Genomic DNA, 21,724 nt, shown 5'->3' with positions numbered 1-21,724 from the left:
GAGTCCTCCTCTCTGAATAGAGTCCTCCTCTCAGAATACAGTCCTCCTTTCAGAATACAGTCCTCCTTTCAGAATACAGTCCTCCTCTCAGAATAGAGTCCTCCTTTCAGAATACAGTCCTCCTTTCAGAATACAGTCCTCCGTGGCCTGGCTGGTCTAGTGGTAATGTTGCAGCATCAGGTGTCTAAGTCAAAGCCTCAACTGCGTTCCACTTGAAATATTGACCGTAATTCAAATCCACAAACCTTTGGGGAGCAACATTACAACATTATACCGGGACAGTCTGCTGTTCTCTACTGCATCAATAGCCACTACAGGGGGAGGCAAATTGAGAAAGACTCTGGCCAGGACTCAGACTCTGTTCGTGCTCTGGCAGTTCCAAGGGGAAGAGAGGGAGTCAGCAGTGTGATTCAGTCTATACTGCAGTAAACTCCTCACCCAGTGTGATTCAGTCTATACTGCAGTAAACTCCTCACCCAGTGTGATTCAGTCTATACTGCAGTAAACTCCTCACCCAGTGTGATTCAGTCTATACTGCAGTAAACTCCTCACCCAGTGTGATTCAGTCTATACTGCAGTAAACTCCTCACCCAGTGTGATTCAGTCTATACTGCAGTAAACCCCTCACCCAGTGTGATTCAGTCTATACTGCAGTAAACTCCTCACCCAGTGTGATTCAGTCTATACTGCAGTAAACTCCTCACCCAGTGTGATTCAGTCTATACTGCAGTAAACTCCTCACCCAGTGTGATTCAGTCTATACTGCAGTAAACTCCTCACCCAGTGTGATTCAGTCTATACTGCAGTAAACTCCTCACCCAGTGTGATTCAGTCTATACTGCAGTAAACTCCTCACCCAGTGTGATTCAGTCTATACTGCAGTAAACTCCTCACCCAGTGTGATTCAGTCTATACTGCAGTAAACTCCTCACCCAGTGTGATTCAGTCTATACTGCAGTAAACTCCTCACCCAGTGTGATTCAGTCTATACTGCAGTAAACTCCCCACTCACATCTGAGTCGTAAATGACACCCTATTCCCTATACAGGGTGCTATTTGGAATGCGCCCCTGCATATCTATATAGAGAATAGGGTTTTATTTGGGATGCACCCTCCATCTATGAGTCACTATTCGAACACACACCCACCCCCCCCAGCCCACTCTCTCCCTCTCTCTCACTCTGTTCTCTTCCTCTGTCCCATTATCCCTCCCTCAGACGATGTTCTGTAGCGTGAAACCAACTCGGTTCCAGAGAGAACGACTGGGCATACCTAGGGGCTGCTGTAAGCATTCAGGGTTAATTGTCATGGAGACACAGACCGGCTAAACAAATGACACCCAGAGAAACACGATCCCGACGTTGTAAGCTATCCTCTCCCCATCACAGTTCCTCCAATTTAAGTATTTCATTTGTAAAAGGTCTGGAAACAAAGTAGTTGTGCAACCTGTCTCATGAGAGGCAGTGATCTGGCAGTAGTATCATAGAGAGACCAGAATATATGAGCTGATCTGGCAGTAGTATCATAAAAAGGCCTACAACCATGTCTGAGAGACCAGAATATAAGAGCTGATCTGGCAGTAGTATAATAGAGAGACCTTAATATATTACCTGATCTGGCAGTAGTATCATAGAGAGGCCTGAATATATTAGCTGTTCTGGTAGTAGTATCATAGGGAGACCAGAATATATTAGCTGATCTGGCAGTAGTATCATAGAGACCAGAATATATCATATGATCTGGCAGTAGTATCATAGAGACCAGAATATATTAGCTGATCTGGCAGTAATATCACAGGGAGACCAGAATATATCATCTGATCTGGCAGTAGACACAGGGAGACCAGAAGATATCATATGATCTGGCAGTAGTATCATAGAGACCAGAATATATTAGCTGATCTGGCAGTAATATCACAGGGAGACCAGAATATATCATCTGATCTGGCAGTAGACACAGGGAGACCAGAAGATATCATATGATCTGGCAGTAGTATCATAGAGACCAGAATATATTAGCTGATCTGGCAGTAATATCACAGGGAGACCAGAATATATCATCTGATCTGGCAGTAGTATCATAGAGACCAGAATATATTTGCTGATCTGGCAATAATATCATATGGAGACAAAAATATATTAGCTGACCTGGAAGTAGACACAGGGAGACCAGAATATATTATCTGATCTGGCAGTAGTTTCATAGAGACCAGAATATATTATCTGATCTGGCAGCAGTATCATAGAGAACATAATATATTAGCTGATCTGGCAGTTATATCATAGGGAGACCAGAATATATTAGCTGATCTGGCAGTAGTATCATCAATGAATTAGCTGCAGTGGTATTATAGAGAGAAATTAATATATAAATTGATCTGGAAGTAGTGTCATAGATAAACCAGAGTATATGAGCTGATCTGGCAGTAGTATTATAGAGAGACCAAAATATATTATCTGATCTGGAATTAATGTCATAGCGAGACCAGAATATATTAGCTGATCTGGCAGTAGTATAATAGAGAGACCTGAATATATTAGCTGATCTGGCATTAATGTCATAGAGAGACCAGAATATATTAGCTGATCTGGCAGTAGTATAATAGAGAGACCTGAATATATTACCTGATCTGGCAGTAGTGTCATAGACACCAGAATATATTAGCTGATCTGGCAGTAGTATCATAGAGAGACCAGAATATATTAGCTGATCTGTCAGTAGTATTATAGAGAGACCAGAATATTTTAGCTGATCTGTCAGTAATATCATAGAGACCAGAATATATTAGATGATCTGTCAGTAGTATTATAGAGAGACCATAATATATTAGCTGATCTGGCATTAATGTCATAGAGAGACCAGAATATATTAGCTGATCTGGCAGTAGTATTATAGAGAGACCAGAATATATTAGCTAATCTGGCAGTAATATCATAGGGAGACCAGAATATATCATCTGATCTGGCAGTAGTATCATAGAGACCAGAATATATTAGCTGATCTGGCAGTAATATCATAGGGTGACCAGAATATATTAGCAGATCTGGCAGTAGTATCATAGAGACCAGAATATATTAGCTGATCTGGCAGTAATATCATAGGGAGACCAGAATATATTAGCTGATCTGGCAGTAATATCATAGGGAGACCAGAATATATTAGCAGATCTGGAAGTAGACACAGGGAGACCAGAATATATTATCTGATCTGGCAGTAGTATTATAGAGACCAGAATATATTAGCTGATCTGGCAGTTATATCATAGGGAGACCAGAATATATTAGCTGATCTGGCAGTAGTATCATCAATGAATTAGCTGCAGTGGTATTATAGAGAGAAATTAATATATAAATTGATCTGGAAGTAGTGTCATAGATAAACCAGAGTATGTGAGCTGATCTGGCAGTAGTATTATAGAGAGACCAAAATATATTAGCTGATCTGGCAGTAGTGTCATAGACACCAGAATATATTAGCTGATCTGGCAGTAGTATCATAGAGAGACCAGAATATATTAGCTGATCTGTCAGTAGTATTATAGAGAGACCAGAATATTTTAGCTGATCTGTCAGTAATATCATAGAGACCAGAATATATTAGATGATCTGTCAGTAGTATTATAGAGAGACCATAATATATTAGCTGATCTGGCATTAATGTCATAGAGAGACCAGAATATATTAGCTGATCTGGCAGTAGTATTATAGAGAGACCAGAATATATTAGCTAATCTGGCAGTAGTATAATAGAGAGACCTTAATATATTACCTGATCTGGCAGTAGTATCATAGAGAGGCCTGAATATATTAGCTGTTCTGGCAGTAGTATCATAGGGAGACCAGAATATATTAGCTGATCTGGCAGTAGTATCATAGGGAGACCAGAATATATTATCTGATCTGGAAGTAGACACAGGGAGACCAGAATATATAATCTGATCTGGCAGTAGTATCATACAGACCAGAATATATTAGCTGATCTGGCAGTAGTATCATAGGGAGACCAGAATATATCATATGATCTGGCAGTAGTATCATAGAGATCAGAATATATTAGTTGATCTGGCAGTAGTATCATAGGGAGACCAGAAGATATCATATGATCTGGCAGTAGTATCATAGAGATCAGAATATATTAGTTGATCTGGCAGTAGTATCATAGGGAGACCAGAAGATATCATATGATCTGGCAGTAGTATCATAGAGACCAGAATATATTAGCTGATCTGGCAGTAATATCATAGGGAGACCAGAATATATCATCTGATCTGGCAGTAGTATCATAGAGACCAGAATATATTTGCTGATCTGGCAGTAATTATCATATGGAGACAAAAATATATTAGCTGACCTGGAAGTAGACACAGGGAGACCAGAATATATTATCTGATCTGGCAGTAGTATCATAGAGACCAGAATATATTATCTGATCTGGCAGCAGTATCATAGAGAACATAATATATTAGCTGATCTGGCAGTTATATCATAGGGAGACCAGAATATATTAGCTGATCTCGCAGTAGTATCATCAATGAATTAGCTGCAGTGGTATTATAGAGAGAAATTAATATATAAATTGATCTGGAAGTAGTGTCATAGATAAACCAGAGTATATGAGCTGATCTGGCAGTAGTATTATAGAGAGACCAAAATATATTAGCTGATCTGGCAGTAGTGTCATAGACACCAGAATATATTAGCTGATCTGGCAGTAGTATAATAGAGAGACCTGAATATATTAGCTGATCTGGCATTAATGTCATAGAGAGACCAGAATATATTAGCTGATCTGGCAGTAGTATAATAGAGAGACCTGAATATATTAGCTGATCTGGTAGTAGTATAATAGAGAGACCTGAATATATTACCTGATCTGGCAGTAGTGTCATAGACACCAGAATATATTAGCTGATCTGGCAGTAGTATCATAGAGACCAGAATATATTAGCTGATCTGTCAGTAGTATTATAGAGAGACCAGAATATATTAGCTCATCTGTCAGTAATATCATAGAGACCAGAATATATTAGATGATCTGTCAGTAGTATTATAGAGAGACCAGAATATATTAGCTGATCTGGCATTAATGTCATAGAGAGACCAGAATATATTAGCTGATCTGGCAGTAGTATTATAGAGAGACCAGAATATATTAGATAATCTGGCAGTAGTATAATAGAGAGACCTGAATATATTACCTGATCTGGCAGTAGTATCATAGAGAGGCCTGAATATATTAGCTGTTCTGGCAGTAGTATCATAGGGAGACCAGAAGATATCATATGATCTGGCAGTAGTATCATAGAGACCAGAATATATTAGCTGATCTGGCAGTAATATCATAGGGAGACCAGAATATATCATCTGATCTGGCAGTAGTATCATAGAGACCAGAATATATTTGCTGATCTGGCAGTAATTATCATATGGAGACAAAAATATATTAGCTGACCTGGAAGTAGACACAGGGAGACCAGAATATATTATCTGATCTGGCAGTAGTATCATAGAGACCAGAATATATTATCTGATCTGGCAGCAGTATCATAGAGAACATAATATATTAGCTGATCTGGCAGTTATATCATAGGGAGACCAGAATATATTAGCTGATCTCGCAGTAGTATCATCAATGAATTAGCTGCAGTGGTATTATAGAGAGAAATTAATATATAAATTGATCTGGAAGTAGTGTCATAGATAAACCAGAGTATATGAGCTGATCTGGCAGTAGTATTATAGAGAGACCAAAATATATTAGCTGATCTGGCATTAATGTCATAGCGAGACCAGAATATATTAGCTGATCTGGCAGTAGTATAATAGAGAGACCTGAATATATTAGCTGATCTGGCATTAATGTCATAGAGAGACCAGAATATATTAGCTGATCTGGCAGTAGTATAATAGAGAGACCTGAATATATTAGCTGATCTGGCAGTAGTATAATAGAGAGACCTGAATATATTACCTGATCTGGCAGTAGTATCATAGACACCAGAATATATTAGCTGATCTGGCAGTAGTATCATAGAGAGACCAGAATATATTAGCTGATCTGTCAGTAGTATTATAGAGAGACCAGAATATTTTAGCTGATCTGTCAGTAATATCATAGAGACCAGAATATATTAGATGATCTGTCAGTAGTATTATAGAGAGACCATAATATATTAGCTGATCTGGCATTAATGTTATAGAGAGACCAGAATATATTAGCTGATCTGGCAGTAGTATTATAGAGAGACCAGAATATATTAGCTAATCTGGCAGTAATATCATAGGGAGACCAGAATATATCATCTGATCTGGCAGTAGTATCATAGAGACCAGAATATATTAGCTGATCTGGCAGTAATATCATAGGGTGACCAGAATATATTAGCAGATCTGGAAGTAGACACAGGGAGACCAGAATATATTATCTGATCTGGCAGTAGTATTATAGAGACCAGAATATATTAGCTGATCTGGCAGTTATATCATAGGGAGACCAGAATATATTAGCTGATCTGGCAGTAGTATCATCAATAAATTAGCTGCAGTGGTATTATAGAGAGAAATTAATATATAAATTGATCTGGAAGTAGTGTCATAGATAAACCAGAGTATGTGAGCTGATCTGGCAGTAGTATTATAGAGAGACCAAAATATATTAGCTGATCTGGCAGTAGTGTCATAGACACCAGAATATATTAGCTGATCTGGCAGTAGTATCATAGAGAGACCAGAATATATTAGCTGATCTGTCAGTAGTATTATAGAGAGACCAGAATATTTTAGCTGATCTGTCAGTAATATCATAGAGACCAGAATATATTAGATGATCTGTCAGTAGTATTATAGAGAGACCATAATATATTAGCTGATCTGGCATTAATGTCATAGAGAGACCAGAATATATTAGCTGATCTGGCAGTAGTATTATAGAGAGACCAGAATATATTAGCTAATCTGGCAGTAGTATAATAGAGAGACCTTAATATATTACCTGATCTGGCAGTAGTATCATAGAGAGGCCTGAATATATTAGCTGTTCTGGCAGTAGTATCATAGGGAGACCAGAATATATTAGCTGATCTGGCAGTAGTATCATAGGGAGACCAGAATATATTATCTGATCTGGAAGTAGACACAGGGAGACCAGAATATATAATCTGATCTGGCAGTAGTATCATACAGACCAGAATATATTAGCTGATCTGGCAGTAGTATCATAGGGAGACCAGAAGATATCATATGATCTGGCAGTAGTATCTGTCATGTTTTGTCTTATATCATCTTGTCATTTTGCTTTTCCTTCTGTTCGTTTCCCCCTGCTGGTCTTATTAGGTTCGTTCCCTTTTTCTATCCCTCTCTCTCCCCCTCCCTCTCTCTCCTCTCTCTATCGTTCCGTTCCTGCTCCCAGCTGTTCCTATTCCCCTAATCATCATTTAGTCTTCCCACACCTGTTCCCGATCCTTTCCCCTGATTAGAGTCCCTATTTATTCCTTTGTGTTCCGTTCCTGTCCCGTCGGTTCCTCGTTTTGTATTCACCATGCTGTGATTGTGTTTCGCCCTGTCCTGTCGTGTTTTTTGCCTTCATCAGATGCTGCGTGTGAGCAGGTGGCTCTATCAACTGCGGCCTGCGCCTACCCGAAGCGACCTGCAGTCTGTGGCCGCTTCGCTAGTTATTCCCCTCTACAGACTAGAGGATTTTTGTTATTCCCTGTTTGGATTTAAATAAACTCTGTTTCTGTTAAGTCGCTTTTGGGTCCTCTTTCACCTGCATGACAGAAGGAACCGACCTAGTAATGGACCCAGCGACTTCAGACGCTCGTTACACTGCCGTCAAGATCCAAGGAGCCATGCTCGGCAGACACGAGCAGGAATTGTCTGCTGCTCGCCATGCCGTGGAGAACCTGGCCGCTCAGGTTTCCGACCTCTCTGGACAGTTCCAGAGTCTACGTCTCGTGCCACCTGTTACTTCCTGGCCTGCCGAGCCTCCAGAACCTAGGGTTAATAACCCACCTTGCTACTCCGGGCAGCCCACTGAGTGCCGCTCCTTTCTCACGCAGTGTGAGATTGTGTTCTCTCTCCAACCCAACACATACTCTAGAGAGAGAGCTCGGGTTGCTTACGTCATTTCACTCCTTACTGGCCGGGCTCGAGAATGGGGCACAGCTATCTGGGAGGCAAGGGCTGATTGCTCTAACAAGTTCCAGAACTTTAAAGAGGAGATGATTCGGGTTTTTGACCGTTCAGTTTTTGGTAGGGAGGCTTCTAGGGCCCTGGCTTCCTTATGCCAAGGTGAACGGTCCATAACGGATTATTCTATTGAGTTTCGCACTCTTGCTGCCTCTAGTGAGTGGAACGAGCCGGCGCTGCTCGCTCGTTTTCTGGAGGGACTCCACGCAGTGGTTAAGGATGAGATTCTCTCCCGGGAGGTTCCTTCAGATGTGGACTCTTTGATTGCTCTCGCCATCCGCATAGAACGACGGGTAGATCTTCGTCACCGGGCTCGTGGAAGAGAGCTCGCATCAACGGTGTTTCCCTGCTCCGCATCGCAACCATCTCCCTCCTCTGGCTTTGAGACTGAGCCCATGCAGCTGGGAGGGATTCGCATCTCGACTAAGGAGAGGGAACGGAGGATCACCAACCGCCTGTGCCTCTATTGCGGAGTTGCTGGACATTTTGTTAATTCATGTCCAGTAAGAGGCCAGAGCCCATCAGTAAGCGGAGGGCTACTGGTGAGCGCTACTACTCTGGTCTCTTCATCTAGATCTTGTACTACTATGTCGGTCCATCTACGCTGGACCGGTTCGGGTGCTACATGCAGTGCCTTGATTGACTCTGGGGCTGAGGGTTGTTTCATGGACGAAGCATGGGTTCGGAAACATAACATTCCTTTCAGACCGTTAGACAAGCCTACGCCCATGTTTGCCTTAGATGGTAGTCATCTTCCCAGTATCAGATTTGAGACACTACCTTTAACCCTCACAGTATCTGGTAACCACAGTGAGACTATTTCTTTTTTGATTTTCCGTTCACCGTTTACACCTGTTGTTTTGGGTCATCCCTGGCTAGTATGTCATAATCCTTCTATTAATTGGTCTAGTAATTCTATCCTATCCTGGAACGTTTCTTGTCATGTGAAGTGTTTAATGTCTGCCATCCCTCCCGTTTCTTCTGTCCCTACTTCCCAGGAGGAACCTGGCGATTTGACAGGAGTGCCGGAGGAATATCATGATCTGCGCACGGTCTTCAGTCGGTCCCGAGCCAACTCCCTTCCTCCTCACCGGTCGTATGATTGTAGTATTGATCTCCTTCCGGGGACCACTCCTCCTCGAGGTAGACTATACTCTCTGTCGGCTCCCGAACGTAAGGCTCTCGAGGATTATTTATCTGTGTCTCTTGACGCCGGTACCATAGTGCCTTCTTCTTCTCCGGCCGGGGCGGGGTTCTTTTTGTTAAGAAGAAGGACGGTACTCTGCGCCCCTGCGTGGATTATCGAGGGCTGAATGACATAACGGTTAAGAATCGTTATCCGCTTCCCCTTATGTCATCAGCCTTCGAGATTCTGCAGGGAGCCAGGTGCTTTACTAAGTTGGACCTTCGTAACGCTTACCATCTCGTGCGCATCAGAGAGGGGGACGAGTGGAAAACGGCGTTTAACACTCCGTTAGGGCATTTTGAGTACCGGGTTCTGCCGTTCGGTCTCGCCAATGCGCCAGCTGTTTTTCAGGCATTAGTTAATGATGTTCTGAGAGACATGCTGAACATTTTTGTTTTTGTCTATCTTGACGATATCCTGATTTTTTCTCCGTCACTCGAGATTCATGTTCAGCACGTTCGACGTGTTCTACAGCGCCTTTTAGAGAATTGTCTCTACGTAAAGGCTGAGAAGTGCTCTTTTCATGTCTCCTCCGTTACTTTTCTCGGTTCCGTTATTTCCGCTGAAGGCATTCAGATGGATTCCGCTAAGGTCCAAGCTGTCAGTGATTGGCCCGTTCCAAGGTCACGTGTCGAGTTGCAGCGCTTTTTAGGTTTCGCTAATTTCTATCGGCGTTTCATTCGTAATTTCGGTCAAGTTGCTGCCCCTCTCACAGCTCTTACTTCTGTCAAGACGTGTTTTAAGTGGTCCGGTTCCGCCCAGGGAGCTTTTGATCTTCTAAAAGAACGTTTTACGTCCGCTCCTATCCTCGTTACTCCTGACGTCACTAGACAATTCATTGTCGAGGTTGACGCTTCAGAGGTAGGCGTGGGAGCCATTCTATCCCAGCGCTTCCAGTCTGACGATAAGGTTCATCCTTGCGCTTATTTTTCTCATCGCCTGTCGCCATCTGAGCGCAACTATGATGTGGGTAACCGTGAACTGCTCGCCATCCGCTTAGCCCTAGGCGAATGGCGACAGTGGTTGGAGGGGGCGACCGTTCCTTTTGTCGTTTGGACAGACCATAAGAACCTTGAGTACATCCGTTCTGCCAAACGACTTAATGCCCGTCAAGCTCGTTGGGCGTTGTTTTTCGCTCGTTTCGAGTTTGTGATTTCTTACCGTCCGGGTAGCAAGAACACCAAGCCTGATGCCTTATCCCGTCTGTTTAGTTCTTCTGTGGCTTCTACTGATCTCGAGGGGATTCTTCCTTATGGGCGTGTTGTCGGGTTGACAGTCTGGGGAATTGAAAGACAGGTTAAGCAAGCACTCACGCACACTGCGTCGCCGCGCGCTTGTCCTAGTAACCTCCTTTTCGTTCCTGTTTCCACTCGTCTGGCTGTTCTTCAGTGGGCTCACTCTGCCAAGTTAGCTGGTCATCCCGGTGTTCGAGGCACTCTTGCGTCTATTCGCCAGCGCTTTTGGTGGCCGACTCAGGAGCGTGACACGCGCCGTTTCGTGGCTGCGTGTTCAGACTGCGCGCAGAAGAAGTCTGGTAATTTTTTTCTGCTTCTGCTCCTGGTCTTGCTGGGTCTCAGTCTGTTCCCTGCCATCGCATCTCTCCTGTTCTTGTTCCTGCCCTTGCTGTGTCTCAGTCTGTCCCTAGTTCTCATTTTTTTTTTAGAGTAGTACCCTAGTTTCCCTTTTTATCGTTTTTCGTTACGGTCCTGAGGAGAGGAGTTGGGTTCTTTCTCGGGACGTGCTGGACCGTTTGATCTATGATTTCCTCCGTTGCCGCCAGTGTTCCTCCTCGAGAGCGCCAGGAGGCGCTCGGTGAGTGGGGGTACTGTCATGTTTTGTCTTATATCATCTTGTCATTTTGCTTTTCCTTCTGTTCGTTTCCCCTGCTGGTCTTATTAGGTTCGTTCCCTTTTTCTATCCCTCTCTCTCCCCCTCCCTCTCTCTCCTCTCTCTATCGTTCCGTTCCTGCTCCCAGCTGTTCCTATTCCCCTAATCATCATTTAGTCTTCCCACACCTGTTCCCGATCCTTTCCCCTGATTAGAGTCCCTATTTATTCCTTTGTGTTCCGTTCCTGTCCCGTCGGTTCCTCGTTTTGTATTCACCATGCTGTGATTGTGTTTCGCCCTGTCCTGTCGTGTTTTTTGCCTTCATCAGATGCTGCGTGTGAGCAGGTGGCTCTATCAACTGCGGCCTGCGCCTACCCGAAGCGACCTGCAGTCTGTGGCCGCTTCGCTAGTTATTCCCCTCTACAGACTAGAGGATTTTTGTTATTCCCTGTTTGGATTTAAATAAACTCTGTTTCTGTTAAGTCGCTTTTGGGTCCTCTTTCACCTGCATGACAGTATCATAGAGATCAGAATATATTAGTTGATCTGGCAGTAGTATCATAGGGAGACCAGAAGATATCATATGATCTGGCAGTAGTATCATAGAGACCAGAATATATTAGCTGATCTGGCAGTAATATCATAGGGAGACCAGAAGATATCATATGATCTGGCAGTAGTATCATAGAGACCAGAATATATTAGCTGATCTGGCAGTAATTATCATAGGGAGACCAGAAGATATCATATGATCTGGCAGTAGTATCATAGAGACCAGAATATATTAGCTGATCTGGCAGTAGTATCATAGGGAGACCAGAAGATATCATATGATCTGGCAGTAGTATCATAGAGACCAGAATATATTAGCTGATCTGGCAGTAATATCATAGGGAGACCAGAATATATCATCTGATCTGGCAGTAGTATCATAGAGACCAGAATATATTTGCTGATCTGGCAGTAATTATCATATGGAGACAAAAATATATTAGCTGACCTGGAAGTAGACACAGGGAGACCAGAATATATTAGCTGATCTGGCAGTAGTATCATAGAGAGACCAGAATATATTAGCTGATCTGTCAGTAGTATTATAGAGAGACCAGAATATATTAGCTGATCTGTCAGTAATATCATAGAGACCAGAATATATTAGATGATCTGTCAGTAGTATTATAGAGAGACCAGAATATATTAGCTGATCTGGCAGTAGAATCATAGAGAGACCAGAATATATTAGCTGATCTGGCAGTAGTATCATAGGGAGACCAGAATATATTAGCTGATCTGGCAGTAGTATCATAGGGAGACCATAATGTATTAGCTGATCTGGCAGTAGTATCATAGAGAGGCCTGAATATATTAGCTGTTCTGGCAGTAGTATCATAGGGAGACCAGAAGATATCATATGATCTGGCAGTAGTATCATAGAGACCAGAATATATTAGCTGATCTGGCAGTAATATCATAGGGAGACCAGAATATATCATCTGATCTGGCAGTAGTATCATAGAGACCAGAATATATTTGCTGATCTGGCAGTAATTATCATATGGAGACAAAAATATATTAGCTGACCTGGAAGTAGACACAGGGAGACCAGAATATATTATCTGATCTGGCAGTAGTATCATAGAGACCAGAATATATTATCTGATCTGGCAGCAGTATCATAGAGAACATAATATATTAGCTGATCTGGCAGTTATATCATAGGGAGACCAGAATATATTAGCTGATCTCGCAGTAGTATCATCAATGAATTAGCTGCAGTGGTATTATAGAGAGAAATTAATATATAAATTGATCTGGAAGTAGTGTCATAGATAAACCAGAGTATATGAGCTGATCTGGCAGTAGTATTATAGAGAGACCAAAATATATTAGCTGATCTGGCATTAATGTCATAGCGAGACCAGAATATATTAGCTGATCTGGCAGTAGTATAATAGAGAGACCTGAATATATTAGCTGATCTGGCATTAATGTCATAGAGAGACCAGAATATATTAGCTGATCTGGCAGTAGTATAATAGAGAGACCTGAATATATTAGCTGATCTGGCAGTAGTATAATAGAGAGACCTGAATATATTACCTGATCTGGCAGTAGTATTATAGAGAGACCAGAATATATTAGCTGATCTGGCAGTAGTATCATAGACACCAGAATATATTAGCTGATCTGGCAGTAGTATCATAGAGAGACCAGAATATATTAGCTGATCTGTCAGTAGTATTATAGAGAGACCAGAATATTTTAGCTGATCTGTCAGTAATATCATAGAGACCAGAATATATTAGATGATCTGTCAGTAGTATTATAGAGAGACCATAATATATTAGCTGATCTGGCATTAATGTTATAGAGAGACCAGAATATATTAGCTGATCTGGCAGTAGTATTATAGAGAGACCAGAATATATTAGCTAATCTGGCAGTAATATCATAGGGAGACCAGAATATATCATCTGATCTGGCAGTAGTATCATAGAGACCAGAATATATTAGCTGATCTGGCAGTAATATCATAGGGTGACCAGAATATATTAGCAGATCTGGAAGTAGACACAGGGAGACCAGAATATATTATCTGATCTGGCAGTAGTATTATAGAGACCAGAATATATTAGCTGATCTGGCAGTTATATCATAGGGAGACCAGAATATATTAGCTGATCTGGCAGTAGTATCATCAATAAATTAGCTGCAGTGGTATTATAGAGAGAAATTAATATATAAATTGATCTGGAAGTAGTGTCATAGATAAACCAGAGTATGTGAGCTGATCTGGCAGTAGTATTATAGAGAGACCAAAATATATTAGCTGATCTGGCAGTAGTGTCATAGACACCAGAATATATTAGCTGATCTGGCAGTAGTATCATAGAGAGACCAGAATATATTAGCTGATCTGTCAGTAGTATTATAGAGAGACCAGAATATTTTAGCTGATCTGTCAGTAATATCATAGAGACCAGAATATATTAGATGATCTGTCAGTAGTATTATAGAGAGACCATAATATATTAGCTGATCTGGCATTAATGTCATAGAGAGACCAGAATATATTAGCTGATCTGGCAGTAGTATTATAGAGAGACCAGAATATATTAGCTAATCTGGCAGTAGTATAATAGAGAGACCTTAATATATTACCTGATCTGGCAGTAGTATCATAGAGAGGCCTGAATATATTAGCTGTTCTGGCAGTAGTATCATAGGGAGACCAGAATATATTAGCTGATCTGGCAGTAGTATCATAGGGAGACCAGAATATATTATCTGATCTGGAAGTAGACACAGGGAGACCAGAATATATAATCTGATCTGGCAGTAGTATCATACAGACCAGAATATATTAGCTGATCTGGCAGTAGTATCATAGGGAGACCAGAAGATATCATATGATCTGGCAGTAGTATCATAGAGATCAGAATATATTAGTTGATCTGGCAGTAGTATCATAGGGAGACCAGAAGATATCATATGATCTGGCAGTAGTATCATAGAGACCAGAATATATTAGCTGATCTGGCAGTAATATCATAGGGAGACCAGAAGATATCATATGATCTGGCAGTAGTATCATAGAGACCAGAATATATTAGCTGATCTGGCAGTAATTATCATAGGGAGACCAGAAGATATCATATGATCTGGCAGTAGTATCATAGAGACCAGAATATATTAGCTGATCTGGCAGTAGTATCATAGGGAGACCAGAAGATATCATATGATCTGGCAGTAGTATCATAGAGACCAGAATATATTAGCTGATCTGGCAGTAATATCATAGGGAGACCAGAATATATCATCTGATCTGGCAGTAGTATCATAGAGACCAGAATATATTTGCTGATCTGGCAGTAATTATCATATGGAGACAAAAATATATTAGCTGACCTGGAAGTAGACACAGGGAGACCAGAATATATTAGCTGATCTGGCAGTAGTATCATAGAGAGACCAGAATATATTAGCTGATCTGTCAGTAGTATTATAGAGAGACCAGAATATATTAGCTGATCTGTCAGTAATATCATAGAGACCAGAATATATTAGATGATCTGTCAGTAGTATTATAGAGAGACCAGAATATATTAGCTGATCTGGCAGTAGAATCATAGAGAGACCAGAATATATTAGCTGATCTGGCAGTAGTATCATAGGGAGACCAGAATATATTAGCTGATCTGGCAGTAGTATCATAGGGAGACCATAATGTATTAGCTGATCTGGCAGTAGTATCATCAATGAATTAGCTGCTAGTCTCACACTGAAATCAGCAAGAGCAAAATAAACCCAAAGCAAATCTCTTAATCATTTTAGAATTTAAAGGTGCAATCTGCAATTAAAACAACAACAAAGTGGTTTTCCTGAGATTTTTATGTGGGGTAAGAAGCAGAGGGATCGAGCTGGAGAGAAGTAACCACTCTAAAATCAATCCCAGATTGTCCCTTTAAACCAGTAATCAGCAGTGAGAGTTTGATGGGAAAGTTAACCATAATAGATTGTAATTGTAGACAGCTCTCACCGGGTCGCCTGGTGCTGGAACTGTTCTGTTTACTCTCCTTATAAACCAGCTGTTTGATCCACAAGGTCGGAGCCGTAATCTCTGCAACGATACAGGTAGAGAACAGGGGCGCGTTTAGCAGGATACAATGTTTTGGAACGTTCAGAAATATGCTATTTAGAACAAAAATGCCTCTCTGACATGTAGTATAAGGAATCACGTTGGCTCTGTTCATTGGAATTTCCATTTACAACGTTTGAGAACGTGGATCAGGTACAGTCAGAATACATCAGCAACAGAAACTACAGTACAGTATGAAGACAGGCTAAAACTGCTCCTCCAATAGAAATCACCGATCCCACTTGTTGTCATGGCGACACTGACTAGCTAAACGCATGCGTAGAAACACGTCATCGGGTCTAACGGTCGTGTTTCTGTCGAACCAGGCCATCAAATCAAAGGCTCCTCCCATAGAAAGTTGTTTTTGCGAAAAATGAAAACGTGTCAGTTTGTCACATTCACAACGTTGTAGTAATGACAGGTTCCGCTACTTAAAACACTGGCTCGAAGCTCGGATACGTTTTTCACGTCTCCAATTGACTTGCCAAACCCTAAGCGCTGGTCTGGTCGGTCAAGTCTGCTTCGCAATTCGGTCCCGGAAGTTGTGCGATGTTTCACCTCTGGGTTTGAAAACTCTGCGCTATAGCATATATAGGAGGTTGGAGCTGTGCAACGAGATAGAGGCAGAACGACACTCTGCGCTATCGCATATATAGGAGGTTGGAGCTGTGCAATGAGATAGAGGCAGAACGACACTCTGCGCTATAGCATATATAGAAGGTTGGAGCTGTGCAACGAGATAGAGGCAGAACGACACTCTGCGCTATCGCATATATAGGAGGTTGGAGCTGTGCAACGAGATAGAGGCAGAACGACACTCTGCGCTATAGCATATATAGGAGGTTGGAGCTGTGCAACGAGATAGAGGCAGAACGACACTCTGCGCTATAGCATATATAGGAGGTTGGTCCTTCGAGCCGGATCCCAATACCTGTCCCTGCCATCCGAAGGTACGACGCTGAAAAACCGTGCACAGGAGGGTCGTTGACCTGTAAATTAAAGACCTATTCCCCTGACATTGGGGTTCCATAACAGGCTGGTATATATCTAAGGTCGGCAGGGACGATGACGAGATCCAACCAACATTGCTTTTCCCAGTGTTCAAGACTAAGGTCAGTAATCTTTATTCACGAATTTGGTTGGGATGATTTAAGATATCTTTGATTTGATGTTCTAAAATATTTGGAATTTACATCGATGGTTAACTAATTGTGTCCGAAATGACCTGAGGTAACTTCATAGATCTGGCCGACTTTGTGACAGCATGCAGGGCTTGTTAACGCGGGGATATAAATAGGTATTCTGAGATAGGATGGTGATTCTGTACAAATAGGATAACATAAATGGTTAATTAACATGTAGTAAATTAGCAAATTAGATCAAATTCAAAAGACATACCTAAATAAAGTCCTCGTGAAACTGGTTGCTCAGAACGCACCATTGGTGCAGGATAACCCAAACCAATTCAAAAGACAATACTGAAATAGATTCCAGAAAGAGAGGGAAGCCTAATATAGCGGAGTAAGGTACGATATATTACCTTTAAAAGTTTGACACAACAGAAAACAGGTTGCCAACCGGGACTTTACGACCCCTGGGAAATAGCTTATAGATAAATAGATAATGATTCCAGTAAGGAGAAACACACAACGAGACACATAACACATAGAGTGTGAGAACACACCATAGAACATAACTATAGTAATTGGATAATGGTAGAAAGCAAACACATAGATCATAGAGACTTAATATATAAACACATAGATCATAGAGACTTAATATATAAACACATAGATCATAGAGACTTAATATATAAACACATAGATCATAGAGACTTAATATATAAACACATAGATCATAGAGACTTAATATATAAACACATAGATCATAGAGACTTAATATATAAACACATAGATGATAGAGACTTAATATATAAACACATAAAGTACAAAACATGGGAAGTAAATCCTCCCCCAAAAAACGGAATTAACGAGAGATGAGAAATATATTACTGCAGGGAAAAGATAAGAGGAACATCTATTTTGGCCCGAAATGGAGAGAAAAAAGGACGGATTTGACGGATGTTTAAATATAGGAAAACTGGAATCAATGATTAAACAAATAAATAGGGTTTGTGGAGACAAGGCAGATAAACAACGGGCAGAGGGGCTAGACACAGCGAGGGTATGGTTAGCCGAGGCGAGGAAGAGAGGGAGAAAAGAAAAAGGGAACTACTAAGGAGGAAGAGACACAGAAAGGGTATGGTTAGCCGAGGCGAGGAAGAGAGGGAGAAAAGAAAAAGGGAACTACTAAGGAGGAAGAGACACAGAAAGGGTATGGTTAGCCAAGGCGAGGAAGAGAGGGAGAAAACAAAAAGGGAACTACTAAGGAGGAAGAGACACAGAAAGGAGGACAGGATTTAGCAACCTTATTGGGAAAGTGGATAGAGGTAGAAAAGGGTGGAGGTGAGAAAAGACAAAGAACTCTGAAGAGAGAAGACAGAGAGTGACCTAAATGTTACAACTGTAGCAAGCCAGGACATTTGGCCAAGGAGTGTGAGGAACCATGAATGCACTGCGATAAGGTGGGCCACAATCACAGAGACTGTAGAGAGAAAGAGGACAGAAAGGACAGGAGAAAGAGGACAGAAAGGACAGGAGAGAGGGTCAAAGGAAAGAACAGAGATACTCAGAGGAGGAATAGAAAGGAGGCTTTAAGGAAAATAAAAGAAAGAAAGAACAGACAGACTCAGAGGAGGAATAGAAAGGAGGCTTTAAGGAAAATAAAAGAAAGAAAGAAAGAACAGACAGACTCAGAGGAGGAATAGAAAGGAGGCTTTAAGGAAAATAAAAGAAAGAAAGAAAGAACAGACAGACTCAGAGGAGGAATAGAAAGGAGGCTTTAAGGAAAATAAAAGAAAGAAAGAACAGACAGGAGCAGAATATTTAATTGCCACTCTTGGGGAAATTGGAGGAAAGAGCAGGAAAGATTTGAAAAGGAAAGGGGAAACATGGAGAGTAGAAAATGGATAGAACCCGAGAACAGAAAGTGCTACAACTGCTATAAAACAGGCCACATGGCAGAGGATTGTAAGGCCCCACCAAAGAACAGCAGACAGAGAAGGTTTAGGGATAGACTGACTAAATGGGTTTTAACGTTATTACTTTTATTTTACAGGGACAGTGCACATTAATCACAGTTGTGTGTGTTTAATGGCTGGCTATTCCTATCAAGCACTTTGAGAGACTGTTTTGCAGACGGACTAAATGTGTTTTGATGTTGCAAAGCAAGCTTGGGATAAACTAGTAAAGTAGTGTGGGAATTTTATAGATTTAAAGTACAGTATTGTATCCAAGGGTAGCGCATATTAAATTAAGTACATATAACCATTGAGGAAATGTAAAACTAATGGAATTATTATTATTATTAAGTTGTGTTTGTTTAGAACCTAGGGGTCTAGGTTACCAATGGTTTTGAGGAGATTTCCATGTTTCCTAGAGAAACGATATCTTAAAGGGGTACACACGCACATGGAATATTAGAAGTTTTTATTTTCCGAGTTTTAATTAAACATGTGAATTCTTTAGATAAAGGGGATGTCCTGGGAACCTGGGATACAACATGGAGAAAATGTTTGATGGTTTTTTTTTCTTTAATTTGTCTACTATAGTAAGAAACACTAATGTGAAAGGGTGGTATGACTTTTGATCTCTACTTCCTTTGTGGTCTGATCTGCCTCATGGGAGGACCATTTGGATAATGAATTTGAGGTCATCTGTGATACTGATTTTAAGGTAATTTGTGTAATTGACAATTATGAACGAGTTTATAATTCTTTGACATATTTGTAATTGGAACCAATGAGAAGAAAGAAATGGCATAGCCTCGGACTAATGGTGGACTTATGTTAAGTATTCAGGATATATTCTAAGCCAACAGGACAGGGATGTATGACATCTGTGGTGATCCAGGATCATTGAGAGGACGAGATAAAACTTCATCAAACTACGTAATAACCTGGTAGTAACCTTAGAGATTAATAGACAGGTGATTTTTCTAAAATCCTTGAGTTCAGACAGGGAGACATTTAGTCAATATTTGGAAACAACCCATATTTGATACTGATGGTTGTGGGAAGGAGCGACAGACAGATGGCAGAAAAGGCAGATGGAGAAGGCCTTCCCCGCTCTATGAGGAGGCCTAAGGTGACCTTGATGGTTTGGGAGTATTAGGAGGAGAAGGGCTCCTCCACCCTATGAGGTGGCCTAAGGTGACCTTGATGGTTTGGGAGTATTAGGAGGAGAAGGGCTCCTCCACCCTATGAGGTGGCCTAAGGTGACCTTGATGGTTTGGGAGTATTAGGAGGAGAAGGGCTCCTCAACCCTATGAGGTGGCCTAAGGTGACCTTCATGGTTTGGGAGTATTAGGAGGAGAAGGGCTCCTCCGCCCTATGAGGAGGCCGAAGGTGATCTTCATGGTTTGGGAGTATGAGGAGAAGGGTTCCCCCACCCTATGAGGAGGCCTAAGGGGGTTGGCCAGGAAGTGAGCAAGATAGAGAGAGAGCAGAAGGAATTTGAGGAGAATGAGAGGGAGAGACTGGGAGTGAGGGGCAGGAGACCTGGAGCATTATGAAGGTTAGAAACTCATAATAAGCCAGGATTTGAGAGAAGATAGAAGTGACACGGAATAGTTAGATGACAATGAGAAGATTTCCCACTCATAACGTTACCCAACCCCAGAGCTGGGGACGGAACATAACCACATATAGAAGTCTATAGGGCAACCCCAGAGCTGGGGACGGAACATAACCACATATAGAAGTCTATAGGGCATGGAGACAGAGGGATGTAGCCAGGGCATTAGAAGGAGTAGCACATCCAGACATGATAGAAGTCTATAGGGCATGGAGACAGAGGGATGTAGCCAGGGCATTAGAAGGAGTAGCACATCCAGACATGATAGAAGTCTATAGGGCATGGAGACAGAGGGATGTAGCCAGGGCATTAGAAGGAGTAGCACATCCAGACATGATAGAAGTCTATAGGGCATGGAGACAGAGGGATGTAGCCAGGGCATTAGAAGGAGTAGCACATCCAGACATGATAGAAGTCTATAGGGCATGGAGACAGAGGGATGTAGCCAGGGCATTAGAAGGAGTAGCACATCCAGACATGATATAAGTCTATAGGGCATGGAGACAGAGGGATGTAGCCAGGGCATTAGAAGGAGTAGCACATCCAGACATGATAGAAGTCTATATAGGGCATGGAGACAGAGGGATGTAGCCAGGGCATTAGAAGGAGTAGCACATCCAGACATGATAGAAGTCTATAGGGCATGGAGACAGAGGGATGTAGCCAGGGCATTAGAAGGAGTAGCACATCCAGACATGATAGAAGTCTATAGGGCATGGAGACAGAGGGATGTAGCCAGGGCATTAGAAGGAGTAGCACATCCAGACATGATAGAAGTCTATAGGGCATGGAGACAGAGGGATGTAGCCAGGGCATTAGAAGGAGTAGCACATCCAGACATGATAGAAGTCTATAGGGCATGGAGACAGAGGGATGTAGCCAGGGCATTAGAAGGAGTAGCACATCCAGACATGATAGAAGTCTATAGGGCATGGAGACAGAGGGATGTAGCCAGGGCATTAGAAGGAGTAGCACATCCAGACATGATAGAAGTCTATAGGGCATGGAGACAGAGGGATGTAGCCAGGGCATTAGAAGGAGTAGCACATCCAGACATGATAGAAGTCTATAGGGCATGGAGACAGAGGGATGTAGCCAGGGCATTAGAAGGAGTAGCACATCCAGACATGATAGAAGTCTATAGGGCATGGAGACAGAGGGATGTAGCCAGGGCATTAGAAGGAGTAGCACA

The 21,724-nt window shown here is 41.7% G+C and overlaps 1 protein-coding gene across 4 annotated transcripts in view; it reads right to left on the bottom strand.

Annotated features, from left to right (window-relative positions):
- The window catches only part of smoc1 (SPARC related modular calcium binding 1), a 586,617-nt gene that overhangs the window by 86,605 nt on the left and 478,288 nt on the right, over positions 1-21,724 (bottom strand). For all 4 annotated transcript variants that reach the window (XM_046307812.1, XM_046307813.1, XM_046307814.1 and 1 more), the window contains exon 9: positions 15,740-15,820. In XM_046307812.1, coding sequence (XP_046163768.1) covers positions 15,740-15,820 — 81 coding nt within the window. The remainder of the gene's footprint in view (positions 1-15,739; positions 15,821-21,724) is intronic.

The sequence above is a fragment of the Oncorhynchus gorbuscha genome, linkage group LG17, assembly GCF_021184085.1.
Source record: "Oncorhynchus gorbuscha isolate QuinsamMale2020 ecotype Even-year linkage group LG17, OgorEven_v1.0, whole genome shotgun sequence".
Classification (NCBI taxonomy): Eukaryota; Metazoa; Chordata; class Actinopteri; order Salmoniformes; family Salmonidae; genus Oncorhynchus; species Oncorhynchus gorbuscha.
This window is presented reverse-complemented; position numbering and strand designations above follow the sequence as displayed.